At 38.1% G+C, this 17,412-nt stretch overlaps 1 protein-coding gene across 1 annotated transcript in view; it reads left to right on the top strand.

Annotated features, from left to right (window-relative positions):
* Positions 1 to 10,682: 10,682 nt before the first annotated feature.
* The window catches only part of usp3 (ubiquitin specific peptidase 3), an 11,485-nt gene continuing 4,755 nt past the window's right edge, over positions 10,683 to 17,412 (top strand). The window contains exons 1-11 of the mRNA XM_005730156.2: positions 10,683 to 11,180; positions 11,443 to 11,503; positions 11,996 to 12,133; positions 12,343 to 12,426; positions 14,135 to 14,216; positions 14,480 to 14,559; positions 15,896 to 16,009; positions 16,246 to 16,359; positions 16,568 to 16,717; positions 16,927 to 17,033; positions 17,278 to 17,369. Of these exons, the coding sequence (XP_005730213.1) occupies positions 11,090 to 11,180; positions 11,443 to 11,503; positions 11,996 to 12,133; positions 12,343 to 12,426; positions 14,135 to 14,216; positions 14,480 to 14,559; positions 15,896 to 16,009; positions 16,246 to 16,359; positions 16,568 to 16,717; positions 16,927 to 17,033; positions 17,278 to 17,369 (1,113 nt within the window). The 5' untranslated portion in view covers positions 10,683 to 11,089. The remainder of the gene's footprint in view (positions 11,181 to 11,442; positions 11,504 to 11,995; positions 12,134 to 12,342; positions 12,427 to 14,134; positions 14,217 to 14,479; positions 14,560 to 15,895; positions 16,010 to 16,245; positions 16,360 to 16,567; positions 16,718 to 16,926; positions 17,034 to 17,277; positions 17,370 to 17,412) is intronic.

The raw sequence follows: 17,412 nt of genomic DNA, 5'->3' as shown, positions 1-17,412 counted from the left end.
ATAGATAGATAGATAGATAGATAGATAGATAGATAGATAGATAGATAGATAGATAGATAGATAGATAGATAGATAGATAGATAGATAGATATTGCAAAGACAAGGAGCAAGATGAAGCACCTTCTGTTTTGGAGGTTTGTCTTTTCAGCTTTCAAAATCTGACATTAAGACATTCTAGGTACATAAAAAGTTTTTCATTTTACTTTTCATAACGGGCCAGGTTATTAGCACATAGCTTGATGTCTTCTCGTTGTTTTCTGTCAGGGTTATGTTTAAGCTTGCGTCTGAACTCCTGAAATTGTTATTTTGGTTATAATTGGTTTTTACTGACTTCATGTTCATATTATGACTTGCAAGTGAATAATGACTGTCTTCCATTTTGACCATTGGTATTTACTGCACATTTAATCCCTTGGAAATGGTATTTACATATGTCTGTGAAGGTTCTCAGTCATCCAGGTCATCATAGTCTAAGGAGTTTGGAAAGAAAAGCGTCTGGACTTTAAGTAGCTTGAAGACGTCCCACCTCTCGTCTGAGAAGCTTCTTCAGTTCTAAGGTCAAATGGTGGAGAGTCCCAGATTTTTGCCCTATAGGGGTGTCCCCTCCAGAGGAACAATTGACCCCCTAATGATCCTCTACCTAATCACACGAGCCAAGGTGTCACCACGGGTGTAGGTCACAATTAGCCAAGGTTTCAGGTGACCTCATTGTGAAACCGAGCCCCACCCTATCACGTGATTTCCTGAGGTCAGAAGGCCCAGGATGTGAGTGGGCGTTAAAGCGTCTGGGAAGGGATCTCAAAACTGGATTATAGATGGCAGACAGTTGGTGTCGTAAGCCACCGCCTCTGTTCAAAGATGGTCGTTCACGGTGGACATAGATGGCTTCTTTCACTCCTCTTTCAAACTATCTGTCTTCTCTTTCCTTGAAGAGTCACAAGACTCGGCTGTCCATCTGCAGTGAACGTTACTTTTAAAATGTATTCCTCTACAGATTACAGAATACATGCCCAAAAATGTATTTTGTAACGTATTCCGTTACATTACTCAATGAGAGTAACGTATTCTGAATACTTTGGATTACTTAATATATTATTATGCTTTTTACAACTACACAAATGTACTATTGCTGGTTATTAACCATAGGAATACCAACTAGATTTTTAAATCTTAATATAAAATAAGTAACAGTAGGGTGGACATTAGGTAAGGCACTTTTTGCAGTGATCTCGTATAGAAAACTATTCCGCGCATATATGAAACAGGTCTGCGGCTCCAAACCGTAAAGGCATGAATCCGTAAAGGGGCCTCTGGCTAATACGTCGGGTTCCGTGTTGGGCTTGTAGCCGAAAACTAGCTTTACTTTGTTGTCTGGGTTAACTTTGCTAGCGAGGGACAGAGAGAGGCGTTGAAAGGCTGCTCCAACGGAGCTTATTGTTTCGGAGGAAAACACGAACACGGTCGAGTCTTAATAGCTTACTTACAACTTGGCTCGTCAGGCACTCTTTCTGGCTGCAGTGGTTATTATTGTATTTACATGCTTCCAGCTCCCGTTTCTGCTCGGTGACAACTCGTATTTTTCGACTATTTTTCTCCTTCCCTCGCGTTTACAGACACATAACAGGTATGGCAGTCCATTCTCCCTGCACCATGGACTACACTGCCCATGACGCTACATTCTTTAGGGCTATGCCTGTAACACTCTGCCTATTGCCTTCATATTAAATCATTTTTGTGAATAATTTTAAAAAATATTTCTTCACGTCATTATGCAAGTAGGGGTGACATGGCCCGCGAGATTGAGACACAGGCATTAGAGCCTCTTAATGCGTGTTTTGTTAAAAATACAGAGGGCACAGGAAAATACTGCTGTGTAATCCATTCATTTCAACAAAGTAACTGTACTCTGAATACCACCTTTTTAAACGGTAACTGTAACGGAATACATATTTTGTATCTATTATACTCATATTTTGTATTTTAAATACGTAACTGCGGTACATGTATTCCGTTAGTCCCCAACACCATCCATCTGCATCTAAAGGACAAAGGTCACTCCTTCGAGCATGCCAATGTTCACTTTTCAATGTTCACTGAAGAAGTCACTTGGATGAGTGACGAAACATTTCTCCCACTGAAAAAGCTATGTCCAGATAAACAGAATCAACTTTTGGGGAGACTTGGAAAAAATTTTAATATCATCCAGATAAACAAAGATGAAAACATTTACAAAAATTCCCTAGTATATCGTTTACTAGAGCTTGAAAAATGGCAGGTAGTTAGTGAGTCCAAAAGGGATTACTGTGTGGCCTAAAGGAGCGTTGAAAGCTGTTTTCCATTTGTCGCCCTCCAAATGCAGAGATCGAGTTTGGTGAAAATAGTGGCCCCCTGAAATGGTTCAAAGGCAGAGTTAATGAGCGGAAGAGGGTATTTATTCTTTACTGTAATTTCATTCACGCCATGGTACTCAATGCATGGTCGAAGAGTCTTATCCTTTTTGCCACAAAGAAAAATCCTGCACCTACCAGAGAAAGAGGACGGATGGATGATGGCTGCTGCCAGAGACTCACAGATGTACTCTTCTATAGCATCCCTCTTTTCAATCTCCCTTTTCCCTCAGGCAATTATTGATCCTGAGTAAAAAGGAAATGACGCTTTTGAAAGATGACAGTTCATCGTGTGAGTTAACTCATCCTTCATTTAGTGAGTGAGCGCTTCAACAAACTCTTTGGAGATAGCTGTGCGAAAGAAACACAGTTCCATACACTTTTATGTATTTGAATATGTAACATAACTTAATGAAGACAAAATATGGACAATAATATATGGAAACAGTGACTACTCTAAACCAGCGGTCCCCAACCTTTTTTGCGCCACGGACTAGTTTGTGTCCAACAATATTTTCATGGACCGGCCTTTAAGGTGTCGCAGATAATTACAACAAAATAAAACCAGTACAAGTACCAAAAAAAAGAAAGAAGATTTATTAATAACACATGGGAAAATACCCAGGGAAACCAAGTTAATGATAAAAATGATTTAGAAAATTAACAATAAAAAACGATAAAACCCTGAAAACCATAAATTTCACACCTGAGCCTCGACTCTCGCGGCCCAGTATCAAATAACTCACAGACAGGTAGCAGTCCATGGCCCATGTTTTGGGGACAGCTGCTCTAAACCTCTTCTTTAACACAATGGGACCTATTTACCTCCCTATTTACCTCCACAAACAGCATTTTTACTTTGTGATTAAAAGGGACCCATCTATCTCTATAGTTTGCTGTTTCAAGTTATATTGACAAATATATTTTTCTTTTTAACCCAAAGTCTGAAAAAAAAAAAAAATGTTGTTCAAGAAACCAGTTTTTATAGATATGCTTTCACCCCTCTGCAGTCTCTAATCTCGTTGCAGTGGCAGTGCAGGGTCTTCCGGTGTTGCTTGGGATGAATTGCTAATAGACTGCACATAGTGAGGTTTGGATAAACTGACTCTGGCTGACTTTGGAGAGCTCAGGCAGCTATTTTAGCTAATTTATTTATTATGTAATTTCAAATAAAACCTCTTATTTATGAAACTCTGGTGTTGGTCTCCATATTTATGTTGCCTTTGAGTCAGGTTGTAACAATATATATAAAAACTGGTTTCTTGAAGCTTTGAGCCTTTCTTCTACTTTTGGATGCTCAGTTTGAAATTCAGAAGGTCATCTTGACCATATCTTCATAACCAAATCCATGAAGTTGCAGCAATGCGATACTTCTGTTAGCAAGCAGTTGAACAGCTGTACCTGAAAAAGGGTAGGTGAGTGTATATGTGTATGTTTCTGCTGTGTTGTACGCGATCACAATAACACAAAATAGGAGTGGCAATAACTGTTTTTAACTTCTTCTATACAGTAAAGGTAATAAAGCACTATGACTACCCTTTGTTTCGATTAAAGGTGTCCCCATTAGAGAAACTCTGGTCCAAAGGTCAGTTATGACCACCCACTCCCACTGTAGTTTATAACCTTCTCTCACTCCATGAGAGACAGCACAAAGGCAAGCAGCAAGATGACGGGCCTTCTGGTGTTGGGGATTGTGTTCTCAGCCTTCCAAATCGGCTATTCCAACATTCCAGGTATATAGAACGTTTTTTTCTTCTTTAACTTGCTAAACAAAAAGAATAGCCGAGCGCTTTTTTATACGTGAGGTTTACTTTTCATTTTCAACCAGGCTTTCAGCTCACTGAGCTCATCTTTAGTGAAAAATCACAAAGACTGGAGACTTGTGTTGCTGTTCTTTTTTGTTTAGTTTTTTAATATGTACATGATTGGTGACCAAAACTGAATCAAATAGATAAGCTTCACCTTCAGTCCTTTCAGCCCAACATGGCGATTCTGTTATCAGTTTTTCTGAGATGAGTGGATGAACTGCACCACGCACTGGTGCAGTGTGTGGAATCACATAGAGTGTTGCTTAGACCTATTTTAATCAGTTCAATAGGAAAAAAAATGTTTATATTTATTTTGCAAGTCTAACGAGACATAAGTCATGTAGCGACTTCCAACTGATGCCAACAATGACTGTTTTCACTCTGGCTGTTTACCATACTGTAAATGTTATTTACATATTCTTCACGACTGCACAAAGCACTGAGATCGTGTTTGTCTGCACCACAGAGTAATAGAATAGGAAAGGGTGCAGCTTTTCAGCACCCAGAAGGTAATAGCAGGTTAAATTAATGGATATTTAATTGAATTAAAGTTTAACTATGTTTATAAAAAGTTTGAAACCACTTCCTTACTGTGAAACCTATGAAGGGCGGGAGAGCTGAAAATGTGCCATAAATGATACTTTTTATTGCCATCATAAAAACAGGGAGTTGGTCTCTGCTGATGAGGTTAGTTAAACATTAGCTACATTTCTGTTTGAACATTATATTTTAGAGTATACTATATTATGTGTATTATTTGAAAACCAAAACATCTACTCAAATTTTTTTTTGCATATAAAATGTTTCTTACATTATGTTCTTTCTCATCCAACAGAATTCTGTCGACTACCTTCTGATGCGGGTCAGGGAACAAGCTTCAACTTTGCTGTGTATTATGATGTCAGCAAAGATCAGTGCAGTCCTTTCCTGTACAACGGTGAAGGAGGAAATGCTAACCGTTTCCAAAATGAAAGAGAGTGCTTGAGAAACTGTTCAGTCAATGCAGAAGATGTCTACCCTATGGATGGTAAGAATCATTTTGAATAAATCGTTTTCTAACCACTTACTACTTAATATGCAAAATCCAATCCAAACACACACAAAACATCTTCTGAAGAACTTGGGAACATAAACTAGCCCTGGCCTAGGCCAGACAACTCCTTCAGTGTAACTGACTGAGAGAGAAACTGACAGAAGAAAAAAGAAAAATGATCATTGTGTCGCATATTATCAGCACAAAAACCTTTTTTAACAGTTTTTCCCACATGCAATTTCTTTAAGTCCTAAGCAGCTGTAGGAAGGACAGGAGCTATTGAGTATTTGCAATGCGCCACCAAGTGGTGAAAGAGCACATCTTCCTAAAAATAAGTAAATCACTCGGGTCATTTGCCTTACAGTTATAATTAATCAATCAGTTAATTAGCAGCCATTGTTATGGATACTCTCAGTGATCAGTGACGATGATGTTTTCTCCCCACAGCTAGGAAAGCTTGCCACTTTAAAAAGATGGAAGGTACATGCAATGGAAAATATCTGAGGTACTACTATGACTCTGTTTATGACAAATGCAAAAGATTCCTTTGGACCGGATGCCTCGGAAATGGAAACAGATTTTTTGACTTTATCAGCTGCAACTCCACCTGTGCTGGCATCCATGGTGAGCACACACATCTCTCTTTTACTGTCACTGTTACATGTTAATATATCAATATGTTATTGAATATTAATTAATGAGTCAGTGTTAATTTTAAAAAAAACACGCAGTACGATAACATGTTTTTTGTTTGTTTTTTGTTTGAAGATGATGGTAATGAGGCAGAGGAGGATGAGCCAGACACTCCAATTGGTCAGTAGACACACTTTAACCTTAAAGGACATAATGTGAGAAAAACAGATTGTTTTAACTATTATGAGTCAACTTCTCACTAGCTTTTTACTTAGCACCGTATCCATTTACACAAACCTTATTGTTAAACTGCCACCCTCTTTAACAGCGATCATCTGTGGAGTTTTGCTTGCACTCATCGTTGTTGCTATCATTGGAACGGTGGTTTTCCTAACGCTTAAGTCAAAGTAAGAAGAATTTTGTTTGCCTTAAACGAAAAGAAAGATCATTCCTCACTGGTAATGGCAATTTTTCTACAATTACTTTAATACTCGTTTTACTTCCTGTAGGAAAAAGAAGAAGGGTGCTGGGAAAAGTAAAGAGCCCCAGGCTGATGCGCCTCTTCAGGCAGAGAGAGACATTGAAATGTCATAGAAAACTTCAAAGAGCAACGTTTAGATTTTACCAGCTTGGTTTTGGGCAATAATCCGTCCACTAGTTTTGATTTCCTTATAACAGTCATTACATTATTGAAATATTGTGTTTTATTTCATTTCTATCTCTTAATTATTTTTTAAGCTTTGATCAATAGAATTAGTCATTGTTAAATGAATAGAAAATAGATTGTTGTAATAGTAGCAATAGTTAAATAATCAAAAAAAAAAAACCCCTAAAAGACTTGCATCAATAATTTGGGGTCATTAGAACCCAGGCAGTGTTTTACACAAGCATTCAAACATAGGCAGGAGACAGGAAACAAGTTCACATTCGTTTGTTGCTTGAAAGGCTGTTAGTAGTTTGACCTCATAATATTTCACTGTTTCCAAAACTGCATCGACACCTGGGGATTTGATGAAAAAACGTCTGAGGTCTGAATGCACGTGCCAATTCGAAGCCCAGCACGTATATTTAGAACTGTTTTTTGTACAATGATGTCTTACGCACTCTCTGTGATTATGTTTTCTTACTCAGCATTCGTAACTCTTGCACAGGCAGTAATGATCTAAATATAAAAAACGCATTCCTTCCTATCTTCTCACATCTTCATATTCTTCATTTAGTATTGCTTTATTTTGTATTGTATTCAGGGTATAAAAAGTATTCACAGAACATGGAATGTTTGATTTTAATAAATGTGCTGGTAGAAATTGATCTTAATGTCTTTTTCTATTTTTTGTTAGTGAGGAGGGATAAATGTTCATAAAAGACTGGAAATATCCTGAGTGTTGTTTTACTTTACAGGGTGTTCTTCTTAAGGTGCTTTTGTACTGTTTGAGTTGGAGCAAAGTTGAAAAGTGATCAAATTCAACTGTAACATTGTCTGATTGGTTCAATAAAAGATGCTGTTTCTTTTATTTGGATGTTAATTTTTTTTCATTGTTAATTCCAGAAATACAGCTGGGATATATGCAGCTGCATTATTGGCTAGAATGTCCCATGCTGCAGAAGGTGACTTTTCTTTAAAATTAAAAAAACATGGGTCCTTGTCCAATCTCGTCATCTGCACCTCCATATGGCTAATTTTACAATTAGCTTTGGGCAAACAGGATAGAACTATTTGTAATCTGCAGAGAGGTAATCACATATTACATTGCAATCTTAAATCTTTTTCATTCATTGGTATTTCCTGACTTCCATGTGGGAATTATGCAAGTACACACATACAGTATCTGCTCTGGGCCTGATGCTGGCTGTAATGTGTACAGATGGACTTTGGTGTTTTCTTACGATCTAGGAGAGAGCTACACTATACTCACAGAATCAGGGGTTAGGGTAGATAATCAACATTCTTTTGCTTCATTTCCATGACTACGGTAGAAAAAATACAGCACACTTTCAGAAAGCTATGTGGGCAGCAGGAGCTCATTTTTTTTTAAAAATCAGTAAACAACATGTGAGACCACTACTTTATTAGGGTGAGAATAAGGGTGAAAATTACTATTCATCTGACCGCCCGCCTTTTGACTCGTGTGAAGAGACACCAACATATTACTCCGGTGATTGCTTCCCTTCATTGGCTTTCAGTGACTTTTAGAATTAAATGTAAAATCTTACTTTTGACTTATAAAGCGCTAAATGGCCACGCACCAAACTATTTGTCTGACCTTTTAGAGCTTTGTACGCCCTCTAGAGCCCTTCGATCAAGTGATCATTTACATCTTACCTTACACAAGTCTAGGATGGTTCATAGAGGGGATTGGGCGCTTGTGGTTGTGGCGCCGAATATGTAGAACGATCTACCTCTCCACATTAGAAAGGCCCCAACTTTCACTTTTTAAAAATCCCAACTTAAAACATATTTTTTCACTTTGGCTATCGATACTACATGAGAGTTACCAATTCTTTTTATCCTAATTTTCTTTTAATTTTCTTACCTGTTGTTGATGTTAATGTCACTGCTTAATTATTACTTTTTTTCTTTTGGTCAACTCTGTGTTGTCATTAAATGTGCTTTATAAATAAATAAATGAAATCTGCTTCTTAAAGCAAACCTCTAATAAGAGAATCACATGCATGGTCAAGATGTCCTGCTGAAGTTCAAACCAAGTGTCAGAAGGGGAAACAATGTGATTTAAGCAACTTTGAATGTGGCATGGTTGTTGGTGCTAGACAGACTGCTCTGAGTATTTCAGAAACTACTGATCTACTGGAATTTTCCCACAGACCATCTCTAGGGTTTACAGAGGATGGCCTGAAAAAGAAAATTTATACAGTGGCAGTTCTCAGAGTGAAAATGCCTTGCTGATGTCAGAGGTCAGAGGAAAATGGTCAGGCTGCTTCGAGCGGATAGGAAAGCAACAGTAACTCAGATCTTAGTTGTTACAACTGAGATATCTACAAGCGCATCTCTGAATGTACAACTTGTCGAACATTGAAGCAGATGTACTACGGCTGCAGACGACATCAAGTGCCACTGCTGACAGCTAAAGGTGGGAAAGAGAGACTTCATTAAAAAACTGGGACAACAGAAAAGTTGGAAAAATGTTGCTTTGTTTGATGAAACTTCTGCTGTAAAATTTGGAGGGCAGAGTCAGAATTTGGGGTAAACAACCCCAAAGCATGGATCTGTCAATGGACCAGAATTTGTGATGAATGTTCAATCTATGCCAAAAAGGGATTAAGGAAGCACTGAAGCCAAAACGGGGTCCAACCTGGTACTAGAAATGTGTAACTAATAATGTAGAAGTGAGTGCATAATAACTTTTAATAATGGGGTGAATGCGTTGGGACCTTTAAAGGTGAAGAAAGATGAACCCTGCATTACTGCTTATTACTTGACACCTTCTGCAAAGGGGACCAGTGTCAAGATCTAGTTTTTCTTTGTTATTTCACTTTATAATGTATTCATGTGGAGCATAGTCCTAAATAAGGTTGTGTTTAATGGAAGTGCTAAAGTAAGTGCTGTTTCAGCGTTGGAGGTGTGATGTGAGGACTTATTTAGAAATTATAAGCAGATGGCGGCTCACAAACCTTTATCCAGGAACCTCAAGTTATGCTGGCCATGTGACCTACCCTGGCTCATAGGAGTATGTCTATGTGCATAAAACTCTTGTAGTACATCTCTGCTGATGATATAGAAAAAACGTAGTTTGAATCAGTTTAATCCTCCTCTTTCAGAAGGACCAAAATTAAGTGCAAAATTGTTTAAATGTGTGTTAGTGAATTAACAGGCCTTTTAGCTATGTGTAGATTATATTAGAAACTATTCTCCAATATTCAAAAGGCACATGTTGCAGTTTCAGCTAATGTGGTCAGCGGATTAAGTCCCTATTTACTGACTACTTTCTACATTTAAAGACACTGTGTAATAGGTTCATCTGTTAATTGTTAATGGTAAAAGTTCACTTTTTTCATAGGTTACTTAATCAGTGATATTTAATTTTAACAGACCATGAAGCTTAACAGGTAGAAGTAGCATCTGTCCACGTTTATTCGGTTATTAAATGGTAACAAAATTAAGTAAATTTTTAGGTATGATTGAATAATAGTAATTTTTCATCAACATCCCAGTTGACCAGAATGATATCCACATAAAAAAAATCTTAAATATTGATAATCTTGTATCGTCGCGTTTTACAAAATTGATGTAAAGTGGTCGTGAGGCCCAAGAAACAAATTATTACATTTCCCTAATAATTTGGCAAACAGTCTCTATCCTCAGATTTACTACAACTCAAATCCCAGCGATTAATTGCAGAGTTACGTGGTGACACTGTTAAAGTTTTTAAACGTTAAAGTCCCCTTTGTCACCTACAGGACAGCACACGATGCCGAAACACGAAAATAGACGTCATCACAAGCTCGCATGCGTGTTGGCGACCGAGGTTTAAACAAGGGAAACTTACTAATGACCTGCGACGAAAAACATAACAAAACAAAACGTTATAGAGGACGTGGCAAAAATTGATGTTAATATTTGTGTAACTACTAAGAACATAACCTTTACTAGTGTTATAAGCTACTTATGCGTTTACATGCAATTTCAAAATGAAAATAGCTGATGTTTTGTTAAAAACTGGAACATCAAAATATCAGTAAACATGAAAGAAAGAGCTGCTGTCCCAAGGTCGATTTACAACGTGGCTTTGGCCAGCTTTAAGCAGCAGTTAAAAGGGGGGGGGGGGGACGAAAACGGAAGTGGTGGGAAAAATTCTCTGGTTAAGTTTTTAATCTTTGTCTGTGTGTGTGTGTGAGCCGGCAGACAGTACGTCACTTCCTCAAGTTATTTCCATTTGTTTGTGGAAAGCGCCAGCAGTTATCTGGTACCTCTTAACACCAAGGATAAGGTTACGATTTCATCTTACAGTATGTGCGGGTGGAAGCAGCGGCTCTTTTTATTTATGTAAACAGTTTTAATGTGAAATTATGGAAGCTATACAATAGCTGCATAACGCGTCGGCGTAAGCAAAAGCAGGAAAACGTGCGTTCGCCACCAGAAGTAGTAGATCTGCTAACGTTAGCTAGCTAGTTTTAGGTTAATTGGCTAACTATTGTTAGCTTCCCGGGTCCCGGTACCGTTGGTGTGTTAGTGCTGGTTATAACGTCGGTTCACTCACAATCGTGAGCTGATGGAGTGCCCTCATCTGAGCTCAAACATAAGCGGTGCCTTTGATTCTTCCAGGTTCCCTAACGGTACTCCGTCCTCCTGGTGTTGCAACGGTAAGAGGAGCGTTTTTCTGTCTTTCATTTTACTTCAGTAAAATTAATTTCGTTGTACATAAGCGTAGCTCGGTGCGCAGTATTTTTGGATGCCAACTTGTGAGCAGACTGCCATATTTCTGTCTGCTAGGTAAGCACTAGCCACGAGTCAACAGCAGATATAGCAAGGGCAAATCACAATTCGCCATATCTTTATGGCTGTTGAGAGAATTATTCATTTACATATGCGAGTTCATTAAACGGAATCATCTTTTATGTTCAGTTTGCAGGTCTAATAAAAGTCCATGGATTTGCCTTACCTGTCTGATGGTTCATTGTGGACGGTGAGTTTTGGTTTTGTTTTGTCCGCTAAACCGCCCTCTTAGTAATTTTATTAAGGAAGCTATTGACTTTGGGACAAACAACTTCAATCATTCAGTCACTTAAGGACTGTAGACTGCAGCCGGTGGTCACTGAGATGACTGTGAAAAAACTGAAAAACCCTCAGTTGTGATTTTAATATGATCGATCCTACTGGCCCTAGCCTGTGCTTATTCTGTTTAAAAAAACGTAAAAAAAAATATTCTGCCAAACCTTCTTTTTTTTAAACAAAAAATGTGTTTCCAGAATTCAATTCACATTTGTAAGCTTTATAACACAACAGACACTTGTTAAACTTCTGGGACGGGAAAAAACACTTCTGATTTTAAAACATTCCCCTTGTGTAATTGCGTAAAACCTTTTAACTAAAAATAAATACATTTTTGAGCATAACTATTGAGTCATTTCAAGGAAATTCCAGATGTGTGTTTATAAAGCTGTCTCTTTCCTCATAGATATGTCAATGGGCATGCAAAGAAACACTTTGAAGAGAATCAAGTCCTTTGTGTTAGTCAAAGGAAGGGTGAGAAACATGAAAAAGAGAAAATCCATCATTCTGTTTGCATGGACTGCAGCAGCTACAGTGTGTTTTGGTAAGTGTTCTCTCTGACTACAGTCTGACTCATCTCTTACCAGTCAGAGGATTGTGTTGTCATTTAAAAAAAAAAAAAAAGATCCAACTTTATTAAAATCTGTATCGATTGTAATAATTTCTTCCACATTTCTATGCTACCGGAGAAAGATGTAACAATATTAGTATATTTGTAATAATAATATTTTGTTGTTAATGTGTATTTAATAGTTACAGATGTGATGAATTTGTTGTGAACGACACCAAACTTGGGCAAGTGCAGAAGTTGCGGGAACATCTTCAGAGTTTAGAAAAGTAAGTATTAAACAATATGTTCCTCATTTTACTGTCATGGTTGCCTTTTACTGTTTAAAAGGGACAACTTTTTTTGATATCTCAAGAGTAGGGCTGCAATGATTCATCGAGTAGTTCGATTATAAAAAATTGTCAATGCTAATTCTTTGCTTCAATGGTTCATTTAACACACACACACACACCATTGTGTTAAATGATATAAATACGAGTTTTTCACCTGCATTTGTCACGAAAAACAGAAATTCAAACATATTAAGGACCAGCATGTGAATAAAAAGTTTGACAACATTAAGCCCACACAGCTCCCAGTTTTGAACAAAAACACAACAGCAGCAGTGATGATGATGCCGACATAATTAAACGCGTAGCTGGAGTTTGTATACAGAGGTGGAGCCACGCTGAGCTCTGACTGAGTGAAAGAAAACACAGGAACAGTGATCATAGGAACAGTGATCACCAATAAAATCCTTACTGGGAAACAGCTAGCAGGAGGTCGTCATCAAAGCACCTGATCAACAAACTCAGACAAACTTTGTAGCTGCTCCATCCACCGCCATTTGTTTTACACCGCGCAAAAATCTGCAGTAAACCTCCAGAAGTTGTATTAAAATCTGCAGACGAACTGTTAACTTAGTCTAACACCATGTTTAAATTATACAGCTTACTGAAGGCTGTTTTTACATTGAAGTGAAACCTGCAGCAAACAGGGATGAGTCTAAAGGGGGGATGGAGTGTAGTAAACTATAATAATTTCAAGGCTTTTGTAACACTGTTCAGATTGAAATTGAAGTAATATAAAATATTGTATTAATTAAATAGCTTTTTTTAAACAATACAATGAAAAATGTACATGGGCCAGTACATTCTGAGTCATTGTCTTGGTGGTTGTTAAGCTGGACACTGAATTATTATCAGTATTAATTAATGTCTACAAAACGTCTGTTTCGACAACACTAAAACATCAACATAGGAAGAGCCTTCCAAGAATACAGTAAAGGTAAGTTTTTATGCCTTAGTTTAGTTTTAGAATCAGAATACTTTATTGATCTCTAGGGGAAATTATTTTGGTTACAGTGCTCCAGTATAAACGGTAACAAAGACAATACACTAAGTAAGAAATAGACACAATATATACATGACTTGTATGCATATAAGTCACTATTGATAAATAGCTGAATAAGAGGAGAGCATGTGCAAAAAGGGTGTAGCTATTGCAGTATACAGTGTGTTAAGTGGATGAGTTGTACAGGGAGATGGCCACAGGCAGGAATGATTTCCTGTGTCATTCAGTGGTGCTTTTTGGTACTCTGGTGCTCCTGTGACTGACCAGCATGTCATGCAGTGGGTAGGAGGTATTATCCAACATTGTCTTTATTTTGGACAAGTTTGCATATACATCTTGTTTTATTCAAGTTTGACCTTTGACTCTACTTGAGATTATTTCTGTAGTTCTGCATTAAACAAAATGTTTAGTTAAAAATGTAATTCAATATGGCATGTTTGTACAGTCAGAGAGTTTAGTTTGTTTTTTCATTAGAGATTTTGTAAAACAGTTCAACTTAAAAATATTTCAGTATCGATAGATTACTTGAATACTAAAATAATTGATACCTGCAGCCCTACTCTAAGAGTATGCTAGGCAAGTTAAGACATGCACCAAAGTAATCTGCTTTATCCGGGTGACGCAAGTAATCTTTTCTGCTTACAGTTCAGCACTAATGGGTGAGCGACAGAGGAAAAGGAAACTTCAGGACAGCCCAGCAGGAGATGGCAAGCTGTTAAAAGACAGTGTAAGTAATAGTTCAAGGCAAATGTTTGCTGCCTTGAAAAAAGAAGTAAAGATAGCAGCTACTTCAGAATCACACTCCCAGCACAAAAGACTGCACCACTCTTAAAACTTTTACAAGACTATTTTTTACACTGTGGTGCAGGGCTTCAATTAAATGAGTCACAGCGTCTTTATAGAGCTGTACGCCAACTGACTTTAAATGTTAGCTTACAGCAGAATTTTTCCATATGGCTTTAAACATGCACATATACTCGTCTCTCTCAGGATGGCGTGGCTCTAGGTGCTACAGGCCTGCGCAACCTTGGAAACACATGCTTCATGAATGCCATTCTGCAGTCCCTCAGGTAAGTGCACTGAGGACGAGGTATGTGGGTGGTGAACTGAGTCTGTGGCACGATTCAGTGGCTCTGCCCCTGTAGAGCCAGGGCCCCACGAGCAGTCATCCTTTATTAATATAGTCTGGGGCACAGTTAGGGGGATTACAGAGGCTGCTTGGAAACAAGACACAGTCAAAGGCCAGGTTTCCCTGATAATACACATTTAGTCACAATGCTAAAGGATTAGAGCAGTGGGGTTCCACATTTACAGACAACGAAGCTAGTATTCTTGCAAAATATATTTTTTCTTTTTTTTTCATTTTCAATATATTGATTAGTAATTTGAACATCTAAAAAATGTCACGAATAAGCAAATTTGTTGCTTTGAATTTTATTTTGTCAGGTTGTCATCACCTGGCAACTTCTGCTGCCTCTTTAAAGTCAGTGAATAAATAATTAGACAGTTTCAGCTGTAGTTTTTTTCATTCATGGTTGCCAACAAACATGAAAACAAAGGTTAAAACCTTGTGTGGACCACAGCATGTTTTTTTCAGGTTTTCCACACTTACTCTTGCTTTAAAAGTCCAAAGGTTGGATGTATGTTAGGTTCCAGCATCATCCCTTCAAATATGAAGTTAACTTTGTTTGAAAGCATGTACATATATTGTATGTAACTTTGAGCCACACCTCTTAATCAGTGAATTCAGACCCTTTAACATAGCTGTACAGTATAAAATCAAGCACCTATCCATGCACTCTTCCTTTACCAACATTTGTGAAAAATGTATCCAACTGTGTGGGAACCTTTAGAGAAGGGAGCTCGACTGTCTCGCAGAGCCCGACCTCAACCCTATTGAATAACTTTGGGATGAATTAGAGTTTAGATTGCAAGCCAGGCCCTCTTGTTAAACCTTAGTGTCTAACCTCACAAAGGCTCTTCTGGATGAACGGGCAAAATTGTCAAAAGCCTGTTATACTGTATCTGCAAATAGATACAGAAGCTCCTGCAGATGTTGTCACCCAGTACGTTTGTGCATATAGTGTATTTGGAACTTGGATCCTCGATCCCTATAGTGAGGTGATCTGGTAGGTGTGTTATACTGGGGTATTTTTACTAGAAGCATTTCCATATTTTCAGGATAACACTGCTTCAGTTCATGGGGCATACTGGGACATTGCTATTTCAATTAAAGGTTTAGAGACTTTTAGAATGCGAAGGTGCTTTGAACCTGTTCTCCCAGCGTTTAATCGTCCAGCATTTTATTTTGACACTCTCCTGCTCTTTCCTTTAATTCGTGACCTGTCGGCTGTCTGCTGATGTTACGTTTGAGACGACTGATGGCAAAATTTGTTTCTTTGACAGCAACATCGAGCAGTTCAGCTGCTATTTCAAGGAGTTGCCTGCTGTGGCTCTACGCAGTGGTAAGACGGCAGGAAGAAGGATGTACCACACCCGCAGCCAAGGGGACAACAGTGTGTAAGGTCCTCTTCTGAAGGAGGGACGATTTATGGGCAATAATTAACGTTAATTTCAGCAAGTAAAATTGGCAACATTGTTAGTTGTGAGTGGTTCTGTAAGGCATCCAGTTCTAATGTTATTGCTGAAAAGGAAAAGATGGGTAGGCAAATGAAGAAGAAAAAATCAGGTATAATTTAAAAATCCAGAAAATTATTTCGGTTAAGTCTAAAATAAAGTTTCTTTATGTTGAACAGATCTTTGGTGGAGGAATTCAGGAAAACTCTCTGTTCCCTATGGCAAGGGAACCAGACCGCCTTCAGTCCAGACTCCTTGTTTTATGCCATATGGAAAATCATGCCAAGTTTCAGGTACACCCACATTGTAAAAACTGTTTTCTATAAGTTAAGCTGCTAATGCAGAGCAGGAAACTGTTTCCGTTTCACTTCTGTTGTTGTTCCGAAGTGTTACCGTTTTTAGTCACACTACTAACAAAGGTGCATTGTGTTTCAAAAAACTGCAATAAACCATTGTGAGTCATTGCATGAATGCAATTTAAAGCTGTGTTTGTGTGTGCAGAGGTTATCAGCAGCAGGATGCCCATGAATTCATGCGTTACTTACTGGACCACCTCCACAGGGAGCTACAGTACAGCCGTAACGGGGCGTCTCATCCAGTCTCACCTCAGGATGGAGTCAGACTCTCTAGTACAGATGGCAAATGCTGCACGTGAGTCCTTCTAACCATACACTGATTTTGCTTTTGTTGTCTCAGCGGGATCCTGAATTTTTTTGCATATAGTTAATATTTCCTACTTTTTTCCAGTTAACACAGACTAGTTGTAACAATATACTATCGGCATGACCATATTTAGCAGTAAGTCACTATAACTTGAATGTAAAAGCTACTGCATGTTTTTTTTTTTTTATTCTTTACAGAAATGGGACCGCCAGTGTTGTGACATCCATTTTTGGTGGTATACTTCAGAATGAAGTCAACTGCCTAATTTGTGGGACAGAATCTCGAAAGTTTGATCCATTTCTTGGTAAGACATAAACGAAACCACACACTGAGCTGCTTTGTTGTCCCAAAGTTCATGTGTCAGTGTTTGGCAAGATAACACAAAAATAAATTTGGGTTTCTGTAGCAAATCTTTTTATTGTTGCTCTACATCATGAAGCAAATAAATGAATGAAAAGCCATTTATTATAGAGTTATAGAGTTAAACTTGATATAGCCTGATGGTGCGTGACATGTCATGTTTTTCCCCTTGTGTGTTTTTTACTCAGATCTGTCTTTGGACATTCCCAGTCAGTTCAGACAAAAGAGAAATAAGGACCAAGAGCCAGTGCCAACATGCACTCTACGTGGTAAGTTTCTTGTAGTCAAAAATGATCTTTTATAGGCCTAGTTTCAAAGTTTGT

Source organism: Pundamilia nyererei, unplaced genomic scaffold (assembly GCF_000239375.1).
Source record: "Pundamilia nyererei isolate P.nyererei 1_Seehausen unplaced genomic scaffold, PunNye1.0 scaffold00035, whole genome shotgun sequence".
Classification (NCBI taxonomy): Eukaryota; Metazoa; Chordata; class Actinopteri; order Cichliformes; family Cichlidae; genus Pundamilia; species Pundamilia nyererei.
The sequence above is the reverse complement of the archived record's forward strand: the minus strand, read 5'-3'. Positions and strand labels throughout refer to the sequence as shown.